Consider the following 14,362-nt stretch of genomic DNA (forward strand, 5'->3'; position numbering starts at 1 on the left):
TTACATGCACAGACTTGGTTTAATACTGATTATGTCTGGAAAATTCATGGAGGTTCATCAGGTTTATCACGGAATAATGCTGTGATAGCCACTTCAAATATTCCAGCCTATATTCTAGAGCTAAGATGAGATGCAGGAAAATAATTGTAATTGTAAATAATCGGGTTCTCTATTTTAATTACAAAACCATCCATATTAAGTATTTGGTAGTGTTCTAGATCGGCAGTTATGTTCTCATACAGCTAAACTGGTCAGAGAAGGTACTGGTCTCTGACAGATATTCCAGACACAAACATTCCTCGTGTAGTTTTGCTTAATCTATATATTATAACAAGTGAACCCTGAGAAGCCCCAACAAAAAGTACAGATCAAATATACTTTTCTGTCTTAAATATAAAGTTTCCTGTAGAGTCAAATAAAATAATGTATGTATCATGCAGAATCCAAGAATACTTTAAAACCTGCATCTGGAAGAGCTTAAATTTTGTTATGTACTCTATTGTCTTCTGTTTTCATCATATGTCACTGAAACACAACCTAAAATCTGTATAGGAGAAAAAATGTGAAAAAGCCAAGTTTTTATATTTTAATGTTTAATAACATTTCATTTTACATTAATTATATTATTAAAGCAAGTATTCCATTTTAAAATAATGGAAACATCAAAGACTATAACCAGTGAACTTGTTTTGAAAACTTTACTTTAAAACTGTCACCAAATAGCCAAGACAAAATAAATTTACCGTAAGCAGAGAAAATGATCAATTAAGCCAAGACTGAAAGCTCTAGTATAATGACGAATGGCCACCAAATAAAAAGCAATAGAAGATTGACACAGGTAATTGGTGACATGTGCAATATGTTCTGCTTCTGTTACAGTGTGAAAAACAGTTTACTTGATGTCGCACAGGAGAGCCACTCCTCTCAATATCCAGCGGTCTGGAGGTGCTACTGTCTTTAAATAGATCACTGTAACATAGCTCAGATCTGTCCTCCCAGGCTTCTTGTAAAGAGGACAAACATACAGTTTGGGATCCTTGGGACCAGTTGTATTAACAGCAAATATATGCACCACAGGCAGCTGGACAAAAAGAATCTTTGGTGTAGATTCAATGAGTCTGCTATTTCGTCTGTCCCAGCCTGCACCTTCCAAGTAGAGCCCATAGATATATACTCCTTCCTGTGTGGAGAGTAAGCAGGTAGATCACACAAAATAAGGCATCTGTTTTGTAAAATAAGTAATTAGCTTAGAACATTAAAAGGAATATACATTTTATAGTGAAAAAATATCTGACATTGAATCTTTTCAAACTATTTAATTTGAAATGATAAAATCATCCTTTTTCAGAAGATAATGCCACCAAAATGTATGGCAATAAAAGTTGTTTAATAAAGCCCATACACTACACAATTTCATCTCAAGTTTACTACAAATTCCAAAAATCAAGAAGTGGTACAATGAAATGATTCGTTTAATAAAATATTTTTCTAGCAGCAAGATTTTTTTAAAAATCTTCTTGTTTATTGCTATTAATCTCCTATGCTGAGCAAAACCAATGATGTAAAGACAACAGTAACTTTCTCCTTTAGAAATCCAAAATGACTGAATGATACACAATATAAATTAAATACCAAAATTAATACTGAAACATCTTTGCATGTCATACATACAGAAGGAGGTGCTGTGATTTCTTCTTTGTTTTGCTTTAGCACTTCATTATGTACTGTAACTGTATCTAAAGCCCAGCCTTTATGTGCTCGAGTTGCTTCTTGTCTCATTGCTGTGAGAAATCCTTGAGAAATTAAGCCAGAGATTTAGTATATATCTCACATCACAAAAAAAGTCTTGCTAGGTTATCTGCATGGTTCTGTGCTGAATGTTACGGATGGATATTCAGAGTTCTATTGAAAATAAGCACCTTGACTAATAATAAAAAACTTTGCTTTCAGGCCAAAGTAAGAACTAATGACAAAAGTGGCATAGAATGCATTTTTTAAATGGCATATAAAATAGTATGTATAAAATTTATATTTATATTTATATTTATATTTATATTTATATTTATATTTATATTTATATTTATATTTACTGAATTACTCAGTTAACAAACATTTGCTCAGGATACCAATTTTAAAAATTATCATTAGGCAATCAACTACAGGATCCACAGCAGATTTGTATTTAAAGATGATGGAAAACAGAAAGGGCATATCTGAGTGTGATAACAGAAATAACTATGTGTAGGAGGGATCTAGACAAGGCAGTGCCTATGAAAGATGAAAAATTTCTTTTGTTAGTGAAGGAAAAGGAATCCTAGACAGAAATGAAGGTAGAGGACGACACAAGCAGCAAGTTAAGTGATTTTTTGAGTATTGTTTTGAACAGACTTTACAGTGGTTTGCAATAAAGGTTTGAGAGGTAAAGGGCTGAATAGTACAAGCACAAGATGGCACGTAACTGGGCAGCAAAGAGATTTGGATAGGTTATAAGGGGAAAAGCTACAAAAATGAAACAATTTTAGCAAATAACTGGTTGCTTCTGTATAAGTGTCTCAGAAGATGACAATGCAGTCACCAAAAAAAATCAATAGCTGCTATTTTATGGTACCAGGCAAAAAAACTACTTGGAGTTGTCAAAAGCAGTGGGGCAAAGAGAGAAAAGTTATCAATAGAGACCCGTATGCTTAAGAGTGATTACTGTAAAGACCTAAAGATGAAATGGCATCGGTTCCTTCTCGATAGGGCATAAAGGAAAAGACAAGAAGCATTTTGTGGGCTGCCAAATATCTACAAGGAGGTGAAACCACTGAATAAAATACTGATGAACCAGGGGGTGAATCATGAAAGTACATGGTATGCAGTAGAAGACAGCATGTCAAGATTTAAGAAGTGGTTTAACATGATAATTAGGACAAAGCCAATTAGAAGCTCAGATATTTGTCACAGCTAAAATATTCATATGTGATGTAAAAAGAATTAATGTGGCACTTGAAAAGAGCATATATTAATTTCTCAAATACTATATATTCTTATAAAAACAAAACAATGTGATCTAGGCATCCAAAGTTTGCTAAGAATTAAGTATATCTTGATAGTATTATATTTGGGGTTTCATAAGCCTGTCCATTCCAAGTGCCATCTCTACTGAATGGAATGTCGCACCACCACTAACACACATTCTCCCTTAATAACGATAATTTATAGGAGAGAAATATTGATAATTGCTAAAAAATCACAACAGGTTTGAATATAATTATTGGTGATAATTCATAGTACTATAAATAGATGTTTCCACTAAACTGATAAAATACATTCCTCTTGTTTTAACCTTGTTATGTTTTGCCAATGCTATGATAAATTTAGAGCCTGATTCACCAGTGCAAACAGTCTATATTTTCCTGCAATGGCAGCACGGGGCATTTCAGTTTCTGATTTGCCTCACACCAGTCAATTTTTAAACTTTACTGTATCATTTAATTTACTCAGAATTTCCTGGTGAGCAGTATTATGAATACAGTAACTATACTTACATACCCACAGCCATAACACAATTTTTGCGCTGAGCAGACTCCTTTCTCCATCTGTAGGACTATTTTTTTTGAACACAGAGGTTGAAGCAATCATCAAGTTCAAGACCATCTGTGTCTCAGGTTTGTTTGCCATTAGGCTAAATAGTTTCTTTGGTCAAAAGAATCTGGTCCATTTTCTTCTTTTACACCTCCATGAGTACAGCTCTTGAATCACCAGAGATCAGTATGCTTACCAGCTGTTCCATTTATTATACAAATGGAATTATGTTTTACTGGCATCTCAATACCATCTCTTAATGATAACTTGGATGTGCTCCAGGCACCTCAACTGTTTCTGAAAGCAACTCCAAAAAACTACTCTGATACTGGTACTTTTTACAGTCCTGGTCATGGAAAGGCCAGTAAGAACAGAAGCATCAGAAATGGAAGATAACTCAGAAAATATTCAAGGATTTCAGAGGTTAATTCTCCAACAAACAAATAAAAACACAATGAAACCAAAAAAAGCACACTGAAAAATGTGAACACCACCTCATAGCTGTTACATGGGACAAGATTCTCATGAGAATTTTGCATGAGATTCTCCTATGAACATGCATCTAGTAATGTAACAGGTTTTGTTACTCATGAAGATGGTTACATTTTGGTTTTCTTCCTCTTTCCAATAAAACGATAAATATATCAAGCTACAACAGATAATGATAGATAATGTTTTTGCAGTATATATTTGATTAATTTGGACAAACTGTTCATTAAATAACGTGTGAAATTGAAACACCGTGAAAACTACAGTTTGATGACCTCTGTGAAAGATAGATAACTGCTATAAATTCTGGTATAGTTGTGTGTTCAAAGAACCACATAACAGCCCAGGTTGGAAGTGACCTTGAAAGACTACCTGGTCTAAACTTTCAAGGGAAAGAGAGCTTAGCTGAGGTTACGTAGCACCCTGTCCAATTGCATCTTGAAAACCTCCAGTAATGGGGACCCTACCATGCCCCTGGGGAGGTTGTTTCAGTGAATGATTGTTCTTACTGTAAAAAATTTCTTTCTGCTGCTACTGTACAGCATATAAATATGATATCACTCTAGATGAAACATCTTCCATAAAACTTAGAGTTTGAAATGATTAAACAGTTTGAAACCACAGTAAAATCATATTTTCTTTAAAAACTGTATCATTATAATTAAGTATATTTTCTTTAGAATCTGTGTCATATCATGCTACAATATGTCAACAAGATAAAACATTTTATTTGTTAACTACATGTTTTCTGTGTTTATGGGTCAGACTAAAAGACTGTACAAGCATCCTGTCTGTGACAGAGACAAAGGCAGATCCGTAGTGACATAATATTACAATAGGCAAAATGGCACATAAATAATTTCCCTTTTATGTTCTCCCAGATTCAGAGAATCTGGAGCTTTGGGACCTCCCAACTCGAAGGTGAAGTCTGAACAGTTATGTTTATTGCTGTCACTGGACATGTTTCCCATGACTTTATCTAATGACTTTTTTGAATCCATTTATTGTTGTAGCTTCTATGACATATTCGGACAGCGATGAGAACATTTTTACTAGGTGTAATATTAGATATGTAGTAAAAACCATTGCATTATTATTAAATACATTATTACTCAAGTCCTTTCACTACCCATACCTTGTGGATTAAAGAATCCAGTCATCCAAAACACATTTGGTCTTCCTTCAAATATCCAAGTAGAGAATTGACTATTTCTTTCCAAAAGATCAGTAAACCAGAAGCCAAGTGTTGAAGAATCCCAAGATATTCTTTTCCATGCATAAGGAATTCGAGCATCATACATATTATCAAGTGCATCTCGCAGATTCTGAAGGAATGAAATTATAATACGTGAACTAAAGCAATCAAGGTAATAGTTTAAAATAAAGTATTCCATATGTAGTAAATATGCTTTTACTTGCCTCACTCATAACAATAGTTCCTTCTATGGCTAATTTAAGATCATTCAAAGTGGTGCGGACTATTGTGATCACCTTTTGCATTCGGTCAATTTCTTGCCGAAGAAAAATATTCATAGAGTTAAGATGCCCCATTTTATATAAACGATCTTTTACCTAAAATACAGGAGCACAGAAAAAGGAATTTAGTTCAATCTGAAATGTTGAAATATTTACATATATGACAGCTTGACTTTCTTGTGTTCAGAAAAGTAAATAGTAGAATTGTACTTCACATTATTCAACTAACATTTATCCCCTTAAAACTGTTGCAGGTTTTTGTTGTTGAGGTTGTTTTGGTTGGTTGTGGTTTTGTTGTGTTTTTTTTTGTTTTGGTTTGGTTTTGGTGTGTGTTTGTTTTTTGTTTGTTTGGGTTGGGTTTTGGTGGTTGTGGGTTTTTTTTCGTTTTGTGTGAGGCTTTCTTTGAGGGGGAGCAGGGGGTGTTTTTGTTTTGTGTGATGCTACACAATTATTCATGATTTTGCTAGAATAGTACTTTACCAGAAGGCCCAGGAGACTGCTGTCACAAAAAGTCAAGACGGATTTTTTTTCTGTATTATCACATGCAGCTTTGGAAGTCCAAGCATAGTCTCCATGACATATCCCCATGATAAATTGTTAGATGTCTCGATTTTACATAAAAATGCCTCACATTGATTCATGCTGATAGCGATAAAGATGTTGGTTCCTTGCTTGAATCTGCTACTAGTTATACAATCTTTCTTTACAGTTGAGGTTTTATTTTTTGGAATGTCTTACATGAAAACTCAACAGACAGAACAGTAAGAAAACAAGTAAGATTAGCTTGCCTCATGGGGTAAGTAATCTGGAGGAAGTTTCTCTAGCATGTCTTCAGCTAAACGATAAACAATCGTTTCACGAGTTTCTCCAGATCCTCCACCGCTTTCTTTAGGCTGAATGTTGGTAATAGTATCTAGAACTTCAGCTGCTGTATTACTTTGGTATCTGAAAGGATAAAAAATGTTATAAGTTACAGAAGAGTTTTTTAATAGTTAAAAGGATACTTTGTGGAACACACAGATTTAAAGTTGAGAAAAAAATGTATTGTGTCACCAGGTTAAATCAAATCTCCCCAAAGAAATTGTCTTCCTTGGCATCCTGCACCAAGCTGAACACACAGATAGGGAACAACATGTGGTTTTCCATGGTTGTAAAAAATGTGAACTTCCCTTTACATACCCTGTTACACAGTTGCTCTTCCATTAACTCAAGGCTAAGAAGGAGTTCCACAAGCTGCTTCTCAGCCTTTGAGAATGTGAGGTGGCAGAAAAACCTATCATGACTTCCAGGGATTCTAAGGAAAGGGAAGAAAATGGCATGTGCCTGAACTACTAAACAGCTATTTGCTGGGAAGAAGCAACAAGTTTTTTAACAAGGAAGAATATTTCCCTCATTTATTTACATCTTAAAAGTGGAATGCAGAAGAAGGAAAAGGTGGAGGCATAACTCTGCAAGCTGCCCTTTTATTAAACAGTAAATTAATTCTGCCTTGAGGTGTTTCAGGATTAATGATAAAAGCTGCTAGATTTACAGCACTGGAAATTAAAACTTTCTATTCCATAGTACAGCATGGGCAGTGCTAATGTAAATTTATGTTCTGACTCAATACAAAGAAGTGAATTAAATTCACATGGCATTTGATGGTAAGATCTAGTAGACCATGTTAGCCCTTCAACACAAGCAGAATTACAGTAGTACTTTTTTTTATAATGCTATGTAGTGGCATAGAGCTATGAGGGGCACTAAGAAAGAAAATGTAACAGTGTATGTGTTGGTACTGCAGTGCTGGCATTGCCTACTTTTATGTTATGGGATCAGCTACATGAGGAACACACATCCTGAGTCTGACTCAGAACATAAATTTATACTGACTCAACTGCATGTCAGTTTTACTTTTCACCTTCATATGACATCCATCTCCTTCTATTATTTTGTCACACATAATTATATAACCAAAGAAATCAAGGATTGTGCCACAGGATAGAACATGTGAAGTCCTGAAGCATCGTAGCTTTGGAGATAGCATCGTAAGACTACAGAAGCTAAATACTGCAGCATTTTAACATAAAGTGTTTGTGAATGCAATTACAAAGACTGTAAACCATACTGGCAGTTTGCTTCTCAGAGGATACAATTTCTGCTTCTGAATGTAGGAATGGTGGGAATTTTGTTTGGCAAAACTCTCCACATTTTTTTCATTTATGGCCCCACTTAAAGAATGATTTAAGACCACATATGAACAGAAAAGTTGGAAAAAATGAAATTTCTCTTGGACCCATGGCTTCATTCCTAATTTGGATTACATACTGGTGGTTGTAACTCTTACTCAGTGTCTCACTGATCTATCAACTAGAGACAGAAGAGATTTGAACCTTCCTTTTCACACTGAAAGTCATATTCTTCCAATACTGCTGTCAGACTTTTCTATGCAGAAGGAATAGGTCCCATGATTATTACATCAATTAAATCACAGAATAGTATAGAACTGTAAAAATGAATAGTTTTTCTCAAAATCTAAACAAAAGTAGAAACCATTTTAAAAATAAGGCTAATATGCAAACTTTGGGGAAAAGCAGAGAACAGTTTTTGAAAAACAACATCAAAGGAGTAGAATCAGAGGTAAGTAATATTCCTTTCTTCAATTACACAAGCTAGAAATCTTCTGAAGAGGAGACATTATCATCTGAATCTTGTAATAAGAAGCAAACATGAATAACGATAGCAGTTTGAACAAGAAGAGTTTTATTATTTAAAAAAAAATAGAAAATAGAAAAATATGCATCTAAATGTGTACATAATTAAAAATAATATTCCAGCATGGAAGTGGGGAGAAAATATAAAAAAGAAATTTCATTCACCTAACAGTGCGACACAATGAATATCAAATACATGCTGAAAAATTTTCTGGGCTTTGGAAAACCTGACTTTACTTTATGTTGCAAATAAAATGTTGAAGTACAGATGCAAATAATAATGGAAAAAAAAAAAAAAAGTATTGCTGAGCTTTGTAGAGAAAATACCATGTTCCTGGGAAGAAAATCACATATACATGATGGGGTGTTCCTGACCACATTTAGACATCTAAGTGTAGATGGCTACATGACAGCTATTTGTCTAGATTGTCCTTACAGATAATGCAAAGAAGCATGATTCAGTTCATGTGTTTTAGATATTTGCTTTGAGATCAGAGGAATTGCACTTTACAAGGATCTTTTTTTCTCCATTACATTAAAGGAAGTCTTGGGTAACCAAAACCAATGCTAAAGCAACATCAAATGAATCTCATTTACAGTGTCAATTCTGCCTAAAGGTAAGTAGGGGAGATAAAGTATTTTATACCTGTTTATATTGTATTTCCCTGAAGCAGTATTGCAAAGCAAATTGTGTCATAAGAAAAAATAGTGGAGTCTCTGCCATCAGGAATTTTCAGCAGTGGAAGTTAAAACTAAGAATGAATGCAGTTTGACAGAAGCATTACCTAAGCTTTGTGTAGAAAACAGCAATATCTGTTGCAGCGTGGTATTCAAAACATAACATTCACCAGGAGATAATGGGAAATTCTGCACTGTCTTCAGTTGCTTAAAAAAAGCTTGCAGTATCTTTACAAACATTCAGTTAGATTTAAGGCTTCAATATGGAACCAGTTGGAGAAGGAGTATTAACAGAAGATTGTCAGAAAAGTCCTTGCCTGCTCAGGTACCTGTTGACTATGTTGCCATAGAGCCTATGGTTCACATAGCAAGTTAAAATCAGTCACAATGATTTCAGGTGTCAATCCAAAGTAGATGAAAGTATAAACATTCAGTGAAGTCTTACAGTGGGAACCAATGGTTCGAGCTTTTGGCTGAACTGGAAAACTGTTCCACTAAACCAATGGGAGGTAAGTTCTTTCTTGTCCTCAGTAATAGTAACATGGAGAGGTCTTGGCTGTTTCAGGGTTCCAATTCTAGCAGTTTGCCTTCTGCTCACTCTGAGATGACTTGATAGGACATTTTTAAGGAGAATTTGAATGCTACTTTTTATGGTATTGTGTAGGATGCTAATCCATTTAGTTTGTGTGTCAAAGATGAAATTCAGATAGACAGTACATGAGCGCAGTTGCCTATAACAGACTGTGATAAAACATGGGAAAAAAGCATGAAGCTGTTGAACATTGTTTCCAAACTCTAAAGAAATACCTACAAAGGAAAATCTCCAGGAAAAGGACTGCACTAGGAGGAATATACTGATGTACCAAGTGGAAGAAAAAGTCGGTACTGGAGAGAAATTAAAGAGCTGTTCCTACTCACTAAAGCTCCCCCAGCACTCCTAGCCTCATTTCCTCCTACAAATTAAGCCCTCCTACAAGCCTAATTTTGGATCTGAAGCATGTCTCTCTTTAGGACTTCGTTTAGTTCTCTCTTAAATCTTGGCCCTTCTTTAGTTAGTTCTGGAAGGGACGTCTTGCAAGTATCAGAGAATAACTTGAAACAGAATATACCCTTAGACTCTTCAGCATATATATTTACAATGGTAAATGCTAGGCAGAGTTGACAATAAAACCATATACTGTTCTCACAGCATGCTTAGAACACCAGGCTTTTGATCTGTCATCAGCCTCTCAAATTTGAGACTGAAAAGTTGTGGGACAGTATAGTTTTGACCGAAAGTGTTAGAAGATACTACATTGCCACAACAGTTGGGAATTTGAATAACATTTGTTTTGTTTAAAAATACAAAAAAGATATGTTAAGAAACAATATGTGTGGACATTAAGAAAATGCAATAATTTGTGGCAGAATTATTTAGAACTTCAGTGAAAAAAATATGATGATGATTCATATCCTTTCACAGAGCATATAACCTTAGAAAGAAATCAAAGCTAAGCTGTTGCATACATTATTTGGAATGAAAAGTGAACTAAGTAAAAAATAATGGACTTAGTACTTGGTGAGGTTGAAAAGCCTTTTTAAAATAATGGGAATAGCAAGACTGATGGCATCAAAAGTGTAGTTACCTCCAAGGTGTGCTGTAATCCAGAGAATCATTTAGCAGGTGTACATAAAAAATAATATACTACTTGGAACACAAGGCAAAAATTAGAAACTTTCTCTATTTGAACTGTATAGAACCTTGTATCTTGTGTTCATATAAAAGTTTTACAATGCTTTCAACTTGAAAAAAAATCCTAAACCCATGAGAATAAGAATTCCAACAGCTTTAAAAGAAGATATAAAATGTAGCTGAAGATACTGCGTTCATAATCATGTACATACACATCAAGTGTTCCACTTCAATAGTGAAATTCACATGAATCCTAGATTTCCTATTAAAAATATACTCTACTTAAGCATTTCATAGGGATTTGTTTTCAAATACTAAACGAAAGGGTCTTTGTTTTCAATATGTTGAGACCTACTTACGTAATATCTGCATTAGGATGGAGACCAAAGACCTCTGGGCTGTCCATGGCAGGGAGTGACTGGATGTATTCAAAATACTGGTCCAGGGTTTTGCACACTGGAATTTTATATCCAGTGTGAAAACAGAAATTGCTGTCAAAGATCTTTTCATTAAACCATACCTGTGAAAAATCCAGAGGAAAATAACACAATTACTTTGCTACTCGGAGTTTTTTAAATCTCATTTTTATTGGAGGATAAAGGTTCTTGTTTTAGCTACTACATCTAATTTTACTTGAATACATGAGTAAATCATTAAAAGCTATGTCTTCTAAGTTTGAGTTCCAGCTAAATCTTTATAATAGTTTCTGGTCCTCACTAAAGAGAAAGCAAAGGGAAGGACCTCACTGCCAAAGAATGATGTTTTGAAAAATTCATTTTACTCTGAAGAGTCTTATAAACTGGTGAAGAAGTGTATATTCAGCAGAAAGGAGGTCTTCTGATTTCTATGTTGCAGCTGCCAATAAAAATGACAAATAACTGTATTTTCAAAGTCTCTCACCCTTGCAAAGCAATTAAGAAGACGCTTATCAAAGTCATCTGTGACTCGTCCTCCATATTGTACCTCTCCAATCATGTAGCGTACTGTGTTCCATGATATCCCCTGGATGCAAGTAAATAAAATACTGTAGTTATAACACGTAAGAAGGTGGTATCCAGCATGTAATTTCAATATCATCTTAAGCTCATAAGGCTCTGAAATGTAAGCTGAAAAGATCATTGTTGCAAGAAAAAAAAAAATATTTCTAATATGTTTTCTGAGCTTAGCTCTATAATTTTATTGTAGAGTTGGGTCTTCCCCACTCCCCAGTTTCTCATCTTTCTTTATTGACAAAGTGAGCTTTGCAAGGAATGGATGTTGTATTACATCATTCCCTGAGAAACAGGAGAAGACCAAATGGCAGCCATAGAGAAGTTTGATTGGCTCTGTCAAATTTTTTAGCTCCCTTTCCAAATAACTTATTGTATAGACGTTATAACATTTTAGATACAGTACTGAAAAGAACAAGATCAAATTCTGAAGTTCTTAACTATTACATATTTTTATATGGGTGATAGTCCACACAATATTTCAGCTTGGCTGTCTTAAAGAGAATATGAAACTTTGAACATTAGAAGCTGCACTGAAAGAATAGCAATGAATAAAATATTATAAATAGCAACATGAAGACAAAAAAACAATTACAGATGCTGTACAAAGAAATTAAATATACCGTACGCAAATATTAGTATTCACCTTCTTGATGTCACAGTCATCTAAGTGATTTTGTATAAACTGAACACTGGCTTTAAAGTCTGCTGAGTTAAATTCATAGGGAATATTCCAACCCAAAGGCCCAAACTTGCGTCGTTCCTTAAGAATATAATTAAAACCAAATATGTTTATGAAACGACATATGATTTTGTTTCATTAATAAAGGTCAATAATAATAACAACAGTAGAGTAAACAATTGAACTGAATAAGAAAGCTAGCCTAAGAAACAGCTGTGTGCCTCATATACATCAGTAAAAACTGAAGTTTATTATTAGGTTACAGCATGAGTGATAAACATTTATAGAAAAAACAACAAAATAATTTTTTGCTACCTTTACTAATCAATGTATCAGCCACAGGTTTGAAATGTCTCATGTCTGTGTAATGATCAGATTTTTATATTAATTAATTTAAAGAATTACCAAATCTCTGCATTTTTAGAACACACACAATAATTCTGAATTCTACAGTTTTTCATTTTTTTTCTGCATATGAAGTCTTCTAATGATAGTTTCAATTTTTCAAGCTCCTGTATTAATACTCTGTTATCCAAAGGCTTCTAGGTTACCCCTTTTGTCTTACTGTTTCACTGTATTGTTTTAACATATGTTGTTAAAAGTTTACAACTTTATTCTAAGGCTGCCACCACATTATTCAAATTTATTATTGCATACATATTTGAAAGTAAAATTATAACATTTGCAGGAATAGAAAAATATTTTACTATAAAACTGAGATAATATAATCTTCAGGCCAAACATTTTTAAAGTCCACCACTATTAGAATTCTCAACACTTTATTTTAATCACCCCAGTTACATTGCTCAATGATTTTTTTTTTCAGAACTTAGAATAAATTATTCCAAGAACTTAAGAATTAAATTGCTGAATAGTGCTGAAATTTATTAAATAAATTGACAGTGTAATACTGAAATGCTAAATTAACTAAGTGATAACATATTTTTTAGAGTTTAAATTAACAGGTCAACAATGACTGATGTCTTTGACATCTAGTTAAATAATATTTAAGTACCTTAGCTACAATATTTTAAAAGAACCAGAAATGAAAAAAAAAAGACAAAACACATTTTATTTTTTCAAAGTCAGGTATTGTTTATAAGCAGATGAGATAGCATTAACCAATAATTTCCTGCAGAAAGTAATGGGTAATAGGTTTCTGCCAAAGTCTCTGAATTACTTCTTAAGTCATCTTAATCATACCAATCTTGTCACCAAAGGTTATTAGGAATTGGTCAGTTTAAATGCAAGGCAATGCATATATTGCCTGCTGATTGGCAATCCATAAATAAAATTTCTGAACAGGTTAATAGCTATAATATTTTTAAAAGTGCTGATGGTTGAATAAGCTTAGGTGTTCTAGTTCCACAAGAACAATAAAATCCTGAGGCAGTACACAGAACAAATTTCTCACTGTTTATAAAAAGGTAGAAGGAAGAAAATAATACAGAATATTGCATCTTAATAGAGACCTCAACAAATTGTCTCCCTTTCACCATCTTTGCTACACTGGAAATACAGGCAGCTCAATAGACCCTAAGGCTTAAATTGCATTTTAGAACTATTTTGATATCCCTGCTGAAAAGAACATATATTATAGAGAGCTCAAAATTTTGGTATTTGTGGTGATCTTAAAACATACATCTTTAAAATCCAAAGTGCGGATGTTGTGCTCCCATTGGAATTAATGTAGAAAACACTATGACACAGATAAAAATAAGATAAAAACAAGAGCCTAAGTGATAGAATTTTATTTTAGCCAGCTAGAAACTAGACAACTACTCTAACTAGGCATCTGGATTGCCTTTAAAATCAGTGGACAGAAAGAGTGATATATATCCAGAACGTTATTCATTCTGTTATAGAGAGGCATCTAGACAGATAAGATGATTTTATATTTCAAGGTGCTTATCTATTGCTATTGACTACAGAGAGACCTATTTCCCTCACACTGAATGACTAACTTTTGGATGGCTAAAATTAGATTAGAAAAATCTCCATTCTAAATGCCCATAGTATGAAAACTGTGAAAAAAATTATAAAACAGCTAAGAGAATAAAGAACCTTGAAATACAAATTATAGAAATTAAAGCTTCAGCCCTGCAACATGATGCTA

At 33.8% G+C, this 14,362-nt stretch overlaps 1 protein-coding gene across 1 annotated transcript in view; it reads right to left on the reverse strand.

Moving 5' to 3' along the window:
• Nucleotides 1-607: 607 nt before the first annotated feature.
• The window catches only part of DNAH8 (dynein axonemal heavy chain 8), a 134,833-nt gene continuing 121,078 nt past the window's right edge, over nucleotides 608-14,362 (reverse strand). The window contains exons 80-87 of the mRNA XM_082048935.1: nucleotides 12,211-12,327; nucleotides 11,476-11,577; nucleotides 10,935-11,095; nucleotides 6,321-6,477; nucleotides 5,476-5,628; nucleotides 5,192-5,381; nucleotides 1,672-1,793; nucleotides 608-1,180 (exon numbers count right to left, since the gene is read on the reverse strand). Of these exons, the coding sequence (XP_081905061.1) occupies nucleotides 893-1,180; nucleotides 1,672-1,793; nucleotides 5,192-5,381; nucleotides 5,476-5,628; nucleotides 6,321-6,477; nucleotides 10,935-11,095; nucleotides 11,476-11,577; nucleotides 12,211-12,327 (1,290 nt within the window). The 3' untranslated portion in view covers nucleotides 608-892. The remainder of the gene's footprint in view (nucleotides 1,181-1,671; nucleotides 1,794-5,191; nucleotides 5,382-5,475; nucleotides 5,629-6,320; nucleotides 6,478-10,934; nucleotides 11,096-11,475; nucleotides 11,578-12,210; nucleotides 12,328-14,362) is intronic.

Source organism: Streptopelia decaocto, assembly GCF_964273445.1.
Source record: "Streptopelia decaocto genome assembly, chromosome: 3".
NCBI lineage: Eukaryota > Metazoa > Chordata > Aves > Columbiformes > Columbidae > Streptopelia > Streptopelia decaocto.